This window comes from Sminthopsis crassicaudata, chromosome 5 (genome assembly GCF_048593235.1).
Source record: "Sminthopsis crassicaudata isolate SCR6 chromosome 5, ASM4859323v1, whole genome shotgun sequence".
Taxonomy (NCBI): Eukaryota; Metazoa; Chordata; class Mammalia; order Dasyuromorphia; family Dasyuridae; genus Sminthopsis; species Sminthopsis crassicaudata.
In genome coordinates, this window is record NC_133621.1 from 101,641,257 (window position 1) to 101,654,652 (window position 13,396).

Below are 13,396 nucleotides of genomic sequence, written 5' to 3' on the forward strand. Positions count from 1 at the left end.
CCTCCCGTGCACATCACCTATTTAAAAAGACTTGAAGAGTTGCCCTAGACCCTACAGTTTAAGTGTTTTACCCCAGGGTCACAGGCCATTATGTCTCAGGACTCAAATCTGACCTTTCTGGCTCTTATGCCAGCTTTTTCCAATCTGGAGCACTCCTTCCAATTAAAGTTAGGATGAAACCTTCTTCTTCTTTTCTGCAAAGCTGAAAATGGATTATTGGATAGCATTAAAACCTACATACATCGTTTGACTTTAAAATAGACACTGACTATTTGTATGTGAAATCTGATCCTTGCAATTATGGAAGTTATGTGAGAACATTCAATGCTATCCCTTTTGAAACTTGTAATCTAATTGAGGAAACAAAATAAATATGCTGAAAAGATAACTTATTGTCCTTTGCCATTGGTAAAAAAAAAAAAATGGTAAAAAATAAATGATTTAACAAGCTTATTAGGAGTTTAAAAGAAAAGAAAGAAAGATCCCTCCCAACTGCTGTGGCCATGGAAAGTCTTAACCGAGAAACCAAATTGAGAGATTTTTAAGAATGGGTTATTTAGTTAGGTAGAGAAAGAGACCCAGAAGAACATTCTTAGAAAAGGGACTAAATAGTAAAGAAGAAAAAATAACAACAAAACCAACCTCAAAGTATATTCACTAAGCAAGGAATAGACTTAAGTGGCTAGATTAGAGGATTCATATATGACAATCATAGGAGATTAAGTTGAAAGAGTTTATTTTTATAGAAAACCATATGAGATTGGTTCTACTGTAAAAGTGCAGTGTTCTCTAAAATTTAACTTTCACACCAGTCTTTCCATCTATAATCATTTATTGTTGATTCATGATTTAAGTGTATACTTCAAATTTTTAAGTCAGTGATTTTAGTCATGTTTCTCAAGCTAAAATAATTTTGGTTTGTTGTTTTTTTTCCCCCACAGTTATTTACATGCCAAGTCCATCATCCACAGAGACCTCAAGAGTAATAGTATCCTTTCCGAAGTGTGACTACATTTTCTGTCACAGAACTTCCTCCTGTTGTGTTAAAGTTTGCAAATTAAATTCCATAATACTAATGTGAAAGGTATTGATTGGAAATTATTCATGACTTTGACTTTGAGGAACCATTGCCAGATTTTGGTTTTTCTAATGACTAAACCTAAAGGTAATATCTGCCAGGGTTCTCTAATAGCAGCTTTTTATTTTTGTTTTGCCAGCAAATTACATGAAGATAAGTCAGAGTTTATAGGACTTTTTTGTAAATTCTTTTTTGCCTGCTCAGTGATAGCCTGCAATTATAAAATTACATAATATATGAAGTTTTTAAAAAGGAAGCAAAGATATTTACTCTATCTTCCCTTGGCACTAACCCTTGTGAGTATGTGGCCTTAACTTCTTGTGCTGCTCTGAGATGCTACCTGAGGGGCAGATGTTTCTGACCAAAGTGGTCCAAATTTTATCCTGCTAAATTTGCTGTTCTGGGCTGGTTATAGGTCTTCCAGAAAAGAAAATGAGAAAGGCTTCTCACCACTCAAAGTTCATTCCTAATGTTGAGAATATAGAAGTTAGGAATGGGTCGTGTAGTTTTTAAAAGGATTCATGATTTTTAAAGCAAACGGGGTAACAAGGAAAAGTTATAAGAAGTGATACTTGTTTTAAAACGACACCAGTATGTTCACAGAGTTATAGAAATTAAACCTCTTCCATCTATAACTTCTTGTGATATTTTTGCTGTTAAAAATTTAGATGTTGTTCTTCTTTTACTTACTACACCTTAGATATATTTCTTCATGAAGACCTCACAGTAAAAATAGGAGATTTTGGTCTGGCTACAGTAAAGTCACGATGGAGTGGTTCCCATCAGTTTGAACAGTTATCTGGATCCATCTTGTGGATGGTAAGAATTGAGACTTGTTTCTTCATTATAAAATTATAAAATATTATTCTTTTGCTCTTTGAAAATATCTTACTACAAAGTACTGTTTTTAGTTTTCAATAATGACACAGAGGGTAATGAAGAGAATAATGTAGGTCTAAGCAGACTGCTATGAGGTGCTGCCCTGTTGTAATTAATTTGTATGACAATATAGTCCAGTTTATATTGGGATTATGGTTTAGTATGAATGGATAGGTTGAAATCTGTATAACTGAGGGAGTAGTTATACTGATGAGATCACAGGCTCAATCAGATATTTAAGTTTTTACTCTTTAGACACAATTTGTAAAAGATAAGAGAAAAATTCATCAATTGTTAGCTGGATCTCAGATGAGAAATACAATTTTTTATATCTTAGTTCAAATATTAGCACATATATCTAAAATGAGATCTTTGGCAGGGAAGAAAAATAGGTATACAATGGAAAATCATTAATTAAAATTATCATATATCTACTATAAAAAGTTTTGGGGGTTTTTTGGCTTTGTTTATTTTGCATATTTTTTTTGATAGAGGATTGAGCATAGTAAAGTCAGCACTTGTACCTGCTAATATTACCAAGTCATTTCTAACTTAAAATATTAGAGAGCTCTCTCAGGGGCACTCACTGAAAAGTTCAATCACTTGCCCATGGTCACAGTGTGTGTAAAAAGGTCTCATTACTTTTCATTCATTCTTTCGCTTTTGGGCTGCTAGGTAGTGAAAGTAGATAGAGCACTGACTGTAGAATCTGGAGGACCTGAATTCAAATTCAGCCTCAGATATTTGCCATTTGACTAGTCATGTGACCCCAGGAAAGTCACTTAATCCCTGATTGTCTCAAAAATAAAAGAATGCCATGTTACATTTGGATCATTATGAGAGTTTTGTCCATCATCAAAGAGAGATCCAATAGTAAACTTTTTGTACCTAGAACTATCCTGTTGACACAGCTTTCAGTATTAAATATTCTAAAGCAGTCACAATCTAGAAAGGGATTTTGACCAGAATTAGGGTACTACAGATTTTTGTATTCCTCAGCTTTGATCTTATAAAGAACATTTTTAAAATTATAATAAGGAAATTACATTTCTTCGTCTGGAGGAAAAAAATTGCCTGAATTAAAATGTCCTTATATTTTATTTCTTGTTAATATATGAAATTAGTTCCAATGAGAGGCCCTTTCTTGCTACAGCAGAGATCCAAATCATACTCAGAATGGAATTATTCTTTCTCTTAAAATTCAGCATTTCTTTATTCCAACTTCTCTCATAGGACACTTAATTTCAGATGAGATACTCTGTTATAATCTTCTTTCTCCAACCTCTAGGTTAGCCAACTTTCCTTAGGATTTTCTTAATCAATTAAAACAATTTTTATTTCATTTAGGGCAGAATTCTTAATCTGATCTACCATTCTTTCCATCAAAAAACTAAAATTAATGATCAGCAAGTATTGAAAAGTTCAGGATTAGAGGCTACAATCCAGCTGAACGCTCTCAACATTTTCCTGCAAACAACTTTAAAGTAATGCCTCAAATCAAATTTTGGAGTGGTAGAGCCAACAAAAAGTCAAGGTGTGAGACATTTTTCCAGCCTGAAAATACTTATTAGGGTGACAGAAGTCTATGACAACAGAGTAGAAGCCAGTGTGGAGCGTGTGTACTAGCAACAACAGCAGGTCTTGGATGTGTCTGTAAGTGGTAACAGCAGCAGTTTCAGGAGCTCTCAGCTCAGAGACGTTCTGAGTTGCAGTTCCAGGATAGAAAGGAGAGTTTTTGATTGCCCAAAAGGGAAAAGAGCCTGGTTGCAGCTCAAGACAGTATTAGCACTTGTGGCAACAGAAGAACAAGAGACCTGGTATGGTTCCTTGACCAAGAAAAGTTCTAGCCTTTGTGGTTGCAAAGAAGCAGGGACCCTTCCTGGAGAAAAACCAGAGCAATAACCACCCCTCTCTGAATTACAAAACCTTGGAAGTACCAAAAACTTGCAGACACCAGAATTACCTCTGAAAAACAGCAACACAAAAAGCCTGAAGCTTGGGGCAGGATATCCCTACTTCCAGAGTGGGAGAAGTCAATTTTAATATAAAGTTCAAAACCAAGAAATTACTTGAAAAAATGAACAAATTATGACAACAACTAAAAACAACTTAACCATAAAAAATTGCTAAGGTGACAGGGAAGACCAAGATATAAACTGAGAAGAAGCTAATAGAGAAGAGCTACAAGTAAAGCCTCAAAGAAAACTGTTTATTTGACCAAAGGGCAGCAAGAATTTCTGGAAGAGCCAAGAGTAGAAGAAAAAATAGAAAAAGAATTGAGAATGATGCAAGAAATTTATGGGGGACAAAAAAGAATATATTGGTAAATAAAAGAAGCATTGAAAAATACTGAAGAAAATAACACCTTAAGAACTAGAATTGGCCTAATGGTAAAAGAGGCATAAAAATTCACTAAAGGAAAAGAATTCCTTAAAAAGTAGAATTAGCCAGATGTACAAAATCTCACCAAAGAAAATAATTTTTTTAAATTAAAATTGGGCAAGGGAAAGCTAATGATTCCACAAAGCATCAAGAAACAAAGTCAAAAAATGAAAAAGGAGAAGAAAATGTGAACTACTTCATCAGAAAAACAACTGACGTAGAAAATAGAACAAAGCAGGATAATTATAAGGATTTTTGGATTACCTGAAAGCTATAATCCAAGAAAAAGTTTAGACATCATATTTCAAGAATTTATAAGCTACCCCAGGTATCTTAAATCTAGAGAATAAAGTAAAAATATAAAGAATCCACCAGCCACTTCCTGAAAGAGATTCCAAAAGGAAAAGTCCCAGGAATTAGCCAAATTCCAGAGTTCCCAGGTGAAGGAGAAAATATTGTAAGAAGCCAAAAACAACAACAACAACAACAACAAAAAACAATTCAGACATCATAAAGCCATAGTCAGCATTACATAAAATTTAGAACCAGAGGGGGATAATTTTCAGGGGGGAAAAATGGATATTTAATAAAATAGAGGACTTTCAAGCATTTCTGACCAAAACTAATAGAAAATGTGACATTGAAACACAAGACTCAAAAAAAGCATTAAAAGATAACCATTTTTTAAAAAGATTCTAAGGGATTAACTAAGGCTAAGGTTTAAATTCCTATGTGTAAAAATTATACTTTTAATTTCTAAGAATTTTTATTGTTATTAGGGCAATTAGGAATCTACATGGACAGAGGGCATGGGAGTGAGTCAGTTGTTGGGGTGATCTCCAAAGAAAATGGACTAAGAAAAAGGAATGCCTTAGGAAAAGGATGAAGGAAAAGATAATGGGGAAAATTTTTTAATATAAAGGAAGAATTCAAAGAAGCACCTTTTTTTTTTTTTTAAATTTACTGTAGAGGGGAAAAATAAGGGGGATAATTGGCAATGTTTCAACTTTACTTTCATCAGAATTGGCTCAAAGTACAAAGAATGTGTGTTTATGTATGAACATACATATATACATATATCCATACATACAAACAAATGTGTATAGAAATCTGTCTTACCTAATAGGTTAGCAGAAGGCAAAGGAATAATAGAAAAGGAGAGGGGGAAATGAAAAAAGGAAAAGAAGATCAAGGAAAACAGTGGTCAGAAGCAAAACTCATTTTTGAGGAGGGACAAGATAAAACGAGAGAGAAAAAATAAATAGAAAATGCGATGGAGAAAAATACACAATGAGTAATCATAACTATGAAAATGAATTGGATAAGCTCATCCATAAAGTAGAAGCAGATAGCAAAATGGATTAGAACTTAGAATCCAGCAATGTCTTGTTTACAAAAAACACTTAAAACAGAAAGAGACACACACACGTAAAAAAGTACAGAATCTAATATGCTTCAACTGAAGTTAAAAAAAAAAAGTGGGGATAGCATTCACAATCTCAGACAAAGCAAAATCAAAAATAAACCTGATTCAAAGAGATAAGCAGGGAAATTACATGTTGATAAAGTACAGTGAAGTAATATAAAAAAATTTTACAGCAGGTTTCTTTAATAAAAAAGGCTTCATTTCTCCAGAGAACTAAGTCAAATATATAAAAATAAGAGCCATTCCCCAATTGGGTTTAAAAAAAAAAAAAAAAAGGATATGAATAGGCAGTGTTCAGAAGAAGACATCAAAGTTGCTCTAAAAAACTATTGATTAGAGAAATGTACTTTAAAACTCTAAGATGCCACCTCAGACCCATCAGAAATGACAAATCCTGAAGGGGATGGAGAAAAATAGAGGCATCAATGCACTCTTGGTACAGTTGTGAACAGGTCCAATCATTCTGCAAAACGATTTGGAATTAGGTCCAAAGGGTTGTCAAACTGCATACCTTTTACTGAATGATGCCAATGTCAGATCAGTAACTGAAAGAGATTAAAGGAATAGGACCAATGTAAAATAAATTATTTATAGTAGCTTTTTTTGACAAAGAATTGGAAATTGAGGAAATGCTTATTTCATCCATTTGGCTGAACAAGTTGTGGTGCATGATTGTGATGAAGTTAGTATTCTGCTATAAGAAATGACTAGCAGAGGGGTTTCAGAAATACATATGAGACCTACATGAAATGATCAACTGTGTGAAAGACATAGTTGTTCTCAAAACCATGATTTAAGACAGTTCTAGAGGATTCATGACGAAAAAATGCTTTCCACCTCCGAGAGAAATGATGCAATAGAATTGAAAGTGCAAATTGAAGTATAACTTTCTCACTTTTAAAATTGTTTTCTTGCTTCTTTGCAACATGCCAAATATGAAAATATGTTTAATGTGATTTCACATATATAATTGATATAATTGCAAATCATAGTAGCTAAAATGATTGCCTTTTCAGTGGATGGAGTATAGGAGGGGAGAGAATTTGGAACTCAAAATTTTAAAAAGAAAAATTGGCCAAAAAAATAAATATTTGTTAAAAAATATGCATTTATGTCACAATTAGCTATTGAATATTCTTCTCTTGCTGTTGAATCAAAACTATATGTGGATTATGTCATTCTGTGCTTGGATCTTGAACAATAAAAAGAAATACTGTACAGCAAAAAAGGGATTTTTCTCTTTTTTACCTCTTACTTAAAATGTCAATAGGTCTCCCTAGCTACAAGAGCATAAGTTAGTAGCATATGCAGTTATTCATTTCTCTTTATTTTCATCATCTGTGTCATCACCTTTGGGCTATTTCTTCATTTCTCAGTAACTCTCAAAACCAGTGAGTAGCCTAGATCTCTCTGAGAAAATCAAAGGTATATTTTCATAGTCTAGTTACTTCCCTGACCAAAAACTTTCTAAATTGAGAGACTGATATCTACTTTCTTTCTGTCCCTTAGAAAACCTGAAATAGCAAAGATGCCTTGTAATCCAAGGCAGATCCACACCATACATGTTTTAAACTATGCATATAGTTGAATATGTATACATATATTGTGTTTTACATACACTTTAACATATTTAGCATGTATTGGTCTTCCTACCATCTGGGGGAGGGGTGGGAAGAAGGAAGGGAAAAATTGGAATAAAAGGTTTTGCAATTGTCAGTGCTGAAAAATTACCCATGCATATATCTTGTAAATAAAAAGGTATAATTAAAAAAAAAAAAAAAAACTATGCATACAGTTTTAAGAGTCATTGTTCTGTATTTTATAGTACTTTCTGGCCTTCTGGGGGAAAGAATATATATGCATACATACATATAATTTTGTATACATACATATATATATAATAAAAATGGATGAATACGCAAAAACAAAGCAGGTATATTCTCTTCCCCCTAGCCTTTCATATTATTTTAAGTCACAGCATGAATATTTCTTTTTTTTTTTAAATTAAATCTTTTTATTCACAAAGTATATGCATGAGTAATTTTTCCAACATTGACCCCTGCATGACCCCCTACCACAAATTTTCCCCTTCTTCCTCCCCTCCTCCACCTGGCAGGTAGTCCAATACATGCCAAATATGCCAAAATACATGTCAGGATTAGAATTTGAATTGAATTCAATGGGTTTTGGGACTGAGCCATCTAACAAAGATGAAGCTGTTTGCTTGGGGTGGAGTCCCCTCCCTGAGGCAGAGTCCAAGGAGGTTTTCTCCTTTAAGGATTTTTCAGACTTTGGGGTCCACTTCATTAGGATCACAGAGCCATTTGCAGTGCTGTCTTTGGAAGATCTTAGGAGAGTTGGCACAAGATTGAGGAAAGGGCAAATATTCTGATTTTCAAAAAAGGGAAGGAGGGTGCTCTATAAATCATAGGGCAAAGAGCTTCACTAGATTTCAGACAAATTGCTAAAACATTTTACTAAAAAAAAAAAATGTACTTAGATATGGAAGAAGTGATCACTAATAGTCAATATGACTTCATCAAGAATAAGTCATGCCAAATCAACCCTTATTTCATTTTTTGATAGGTAAATAGAGTAATAATTCAGGGAAATATAGAAGGCATGTAACATACTTAGACTTCAGCAAAACATTTTATAGATTCTTATATTATTTTTATGGAAGAAATGGAGACATAAAAGGCTGAGCAATAATATAGATAGGTGGGTTTTTTAGCTGAATGACTGGACTAAAAGAGTTGTCACGTTATGAGGAGGTCTTTAGTGGAGTGCCCCAGGGTCAGTCTGTGGTTCCTTGCTGTTTCATCATTCTTATCATTGACTTCCATAAAGCCATATGCTTATTCAGTTCATAAATTACATGAAGCTTATAGGGCTAATCAACACATTGCTTGACAGGTCCAGATCCAGAAAGATCTTAACAGGCACCGATGATAAGCCAAATTTTTAAAGATTAGATTTGATAGGGACCAATGTAAAATTCTGTTTCCAAAACCAAATTTACAAGTACAAGATGAGGCATAGCTGAAGTATTGTCTCTGGTGGAAAGATCTTGGTTTTCATGGCTAGCTTACAAGCTCAGTGAGTCAGCAGCATGAGGATGAGCAGAGAAGTGAAATGAAACCTTAGGCTACCCTGGCACAGGCATCATCTCTGAGGGAAGGTCCCTGTATTTTACCCTGCTTAGGACACATCCAAGACATCACGCACTGTATTTTAGGGAAGACTCAAATGGCAGCGTATAACCTGGAGAAGAGATGACTTGGGAAACATAACAATCATCTTCAAGGTTTAAAGTAGAGATCCAAAACCTGGAGTGAACTTTTAAAAGATTTTTAGAACTATTTCAGTAGTTATCATTTTTTGACAGGAAAAGATAATGATGAATGTTGGAGGGGCTGTGGGAAAACTGGGACACTGATACATTGTTGGTGGAGTTGTGAACTGATTCAACCATTCTGGAGAGCAGTTTGGAACTATGCCCAAAGAGCCTTCTAACTGTGCATACCCTTTGATCTAGCAGTATTTCTACTGGTCTATATCCCAAAGAGATCTTAAAGAAGGGAAAGGGACCTGTAAGTGCAAGAATGTTTTTGGCAGCCCTTTTTGTAGTGGCCAAAAACTAGAAACTGAATGGATGCCCATCGGTTAGAGAATAGATGAAGAAGTTGTGGTATATGCAGGTAATGGAATATTAATTATTGTTCTGTAAAAAATTATGAACAAGCTGACATTGGAAAAGTCTGGAAAGCTTTACAAGAACTGGTGCTGAGTGAAACAAGCAAAACCAGGAATACATTTACTACAGTAACAGCAAGAATATGCAATGATCAAGTGTGAAAGACTTAGTTCTTCTCAGTGGTTCAGTGATCCAAAGCAATCCCAAAAGGCTTTGGACAGAAAATGACATCTGCATCCAGAAAGAGAACTAAGGTGACAGAATGTAAATCAACACATGCTATGTTCTCTTCTTTTTTCTGTTTTTATACTTCTCTCATGGTTTTTCTCTCCCAACACAATTTATTAAAAATAAACTTACAACAATAAAAAAAAATTTAAATAGTTATGATCTTTGTATTGTATGCATTTAAAAGCTTGTTCTGGAAAGATCTGTAGGCTTTACCAGACTGCAGAGGAGATAGGTCCATGCACATGCATAATAAGGTTAAGAATCCCTAATTTAAAGGGGTGCTTTTGTGAAAGAGGGATTACCCTTATTTTAGTTGATCCTAAAGGACAAAATTAGGAACAATGAAGGAAAGTAACAGAAAGCCAGAAATCAAGTTTGATACAAGGAAAACTTTCCAATAATTAAAACTTTGCTAAAATGAAATTACCTTGGAAGTATGAGCTTTTCAAGCAAAGGTTGAATTATATTGCACATTGACAATTTTGTAGAAGGAACCTTTGGTCACTTATGTGTTAAATTCAGTGATTTCAGTGTTTTTCTAGCTCCTCACTTGGGTGATTGTTGTACACAAGTCATAAACTAGCACTGATTGAAGCCTACTCTTAGGTCTCTCCATTGCTCTCTATTAGATCACATAGAATTTTGATTCTTTGGAGACTGAATTGCTGTAGGACAGTGTTACCAGGACAAGAGGAACTTTTAAAAGAAAAGTTTTGGTTTTGGAAACAATTTAAAATTGGGGGAAGAGTTATATAATTTCCCAAATGTAAAATGTAAATTTGCCATATTGTGAAAATAAACCAGTAAACTCTGAGTCAAGTTTTGAGCAGCTCTTTCCAGTATTTCTTAATTCTCTTTCTTCTTTTCCAACTCATTTTTCTCATTGCTTAGGACACTAAGAGATTGTTTTAAGGAATTTTGATATTATATAATGGAATTCAAATACTTTTTTGTTTTTACAAGTTTTAATCTTGCTTGTAAGAAGGAGACAGTAAAGTGATGAATAAACTTTTTTTTTTTCTCTTTATGTTCTAACAGGCACCAGAAGTCATTAGAATGCAAGATAAAAACCCATATAGCTTTCAATCAGATGTATATGCATTTGGGATTGTTCTGTATGAGTTGATGACAGGACAGTTACCTTACTCAAACATCAACAACAGGGACCAGGTAAACAGTTGGTGTAATTTGGGGGTTGTCTTACTGTTTATATAAAGATTCATATAGATTATATAATGAAAAGTTCTTGCATGAAATGATCTAGCACTTTTTCCATCTGTTTTGGGAGGTTATGTGGAGTCTGAACATTAGTATCACTGCTCATTATCTTTCATTGAACAAAATTGAAATACTGGACAAATTAACAAATAATTGATTAATTTAAATTAATATTCAAAATCACCCATGATTGCCCTAGTGAAATACTAAAGTCAGACAGAATCCAAAAATACATTTGACATTCTTGAGATCTCATGTCTATTGAGATGTTAAAAATAAAATCAGTTCTGTTTACTCTTCCATCTAGGTTTTAATACCTTTCCCTTTGGTGCATATCTTCTATAATGAATAAATACATTGATTGTTATGTAGTAATTCCTTAAAGCAAAATTTTCTTGAATGACTTGATGCTGCTTCTTGGACTTTTTTTTCCCCATCTTTAGAAGTTGAGAACAGGAAAAAAAAATTGAGAATATAGGAAAAAGACATGTCATTCTTCCCCAATTAGAAATAGGCAAATGCCAGATTTCCCTATACCACAGTTTCTGTCTTACCTCCTGTTTATAATCATCTTATCCTAATTTTTCCCTTTTCTTCCCCTTAAAAAAGTTCAGAAAAACTAATTTGTTAACAGATCTGTTTTTCAGGAGCTTGAAATAGAATTAAACTTACAGGATAATATTCCAGAGAAAATAAATTAACATTAATAAAAACTGCCTCACATTCAGTACAGCACCATAATTCAAAATTTCAGCAATTTTCCCTTACCTATTTAATTACAAAGAAAAATCTTTAGATATGTAAGCCTACCACAGGGGAATAATCCCTCAACTTCATCTTATACTCAGAATAGAAAAGCACATGTTTTGATCTTTTTAAGTTTGTGTTCATCTAACATCCTAGGCTTGTTTATTGCGTTTTCTATTATAGCTTATCATATAAATGTCTGTCAAGGCATTTTAATGGTAGCTGTTTAAGTCATATATGATGTTGGCTGTCTTTTTTAGACTGTTCATGGTTTTTTTTCTCAGTGTTTTAATTTGTAAGATCTGAGAAACTGTGAAGTATAACACGCTGTGCCATATATGACAGAAATGTATTATTATTAAGTTTTCACTCCTGTATTTATTGATTTGCTTCCCATGAAGTTTCTTGTTGAATCAACAGTTAGTTTGATGAGCATTTTCAGTCAGTAATTTAAATTTTAAAATGAGTTTATTCCTGTCTAGTATTAATTAATAGTGCAGTATTAATTTTAAACTGTTAGCCTATTTTACTATATTCAAAGCTCTCAAACATCTGTCTTGATTTTGGGTTTTAATTCAGATGACCTGGGTACTGATTTAATGTTTTATGTGAGGTATATCCAAAAAGAATTAAAAAAAAGAATGAATTGTCATTTATTACATATTTAATACAGATTTAGGCCATTGTAAGCATGCTGTCATTTTGTTAGCTTGTGAATTTAAATAAAGAGTGAGGCCCAAAAACAAAGTTCCTGGTGTGCATCCTTAGATGTATCCTGCACCACATTCTCTTTTCATCTTCCTGTTGCATATCTGGAGAAATTGCTGGGACTTCCAGTGTAAATTTTATTGATTTAGCCCAAGACTCATGGTTATCACTTGAGGAGGACTATAGTATGGAAAACAGATCTCTGAGTAATCTTGCTGTAAGTGGTGTTCTCACACTATTTTGGAATTTGGGAAAAAAATTTACCCCCATGAGCATATGAGATTTAATATGAAGGGCTATTAGGCTTCAATCCAGAGGCCAATTTTTTTTTTCATTTGAAGCTGAGATTAACAGATGGGAATGAGAGGAGACATCTTTCCCTTACTGCCCACCCTAAATTCTGTAAGGGGAAAACCTTTACAGCCCCATTCTAATTGGTCATTCTTCTCTTGCTCTTAGGACTAGCCCTCTTCCTCTTGGCAAGATAGCAAATGGGTCTCTCCAAGGGAAGTCAGCATTCATTTTGTATTCTTTCCCCACATCCAAGTTATAGTTTCTCCATTAATTATAAAAAGGAAACCATCTTTTCTAACCTGAACCTCATTCCTTCCAAGCTTACTTTAGGGGTTTTCTCTTTCTTTATTGTGTGCATATGTCCTCTTATCATTTTCTTTTAAGTAATAATGCAATCTATTAAAATAGGCCATGACACGACAGTATGTTTTATTTACAATCCAGATACACTGACTATATGCCCCCCTCATTGTTTTATCTTTTTTTTCTATACTCCCCTCGTCTTTAATTAGTTTTTAAATTTCTATTCCAAAAGAAGATGTCACAGATGCTAAAGTATCCCATCCACTTGGAAAGTGATTTCCTGCAAGGAAATCTGCAGTGCCATATAACAAGACTTATTCTCTGGTTTTTACTTTTGGTGGAAAGTATTTTTTTTAACCAGATGATTACTGAGAGATAAGTATTAGTTTGGTGAATAATACCTACCAGATATTCTAACCCTGCAATTTTTGTT

General features: G+C 33.7%; 1 protein-coding gene across 3 annotated transcripts in view; it reads left to right on the forward strand.

Annotated features, from left to right (window-relative positions):
• Window positions 1-13,396, forward strand: part of BRAF (B-Raf proto-oncogene, serine/threonine kinase) — a 153,155-nt gene that overhangs the window by 119,771 nt on the left and 19,988 nt on the right. For all 3 annotated transcript variants that reach the window (XM_074267728.1, XM_074267729.1, XM_074267730.1), the window contains 3 exons: window positions 942-988; window positions 1,779-1,897; window positions 10,732-10,863. In XM_074267728.1, the coding sequence (XP_074123829.1) occupies window positions 942-988; window positions 1,779-1,897; window positions 10,732-10,863 (298 nt within the window). The remainder of the gene's footprint in view (window positions 1-941; window positions 989-1,778; window positions 1,898-10,731; window positions 10,864-13,396) is intronic.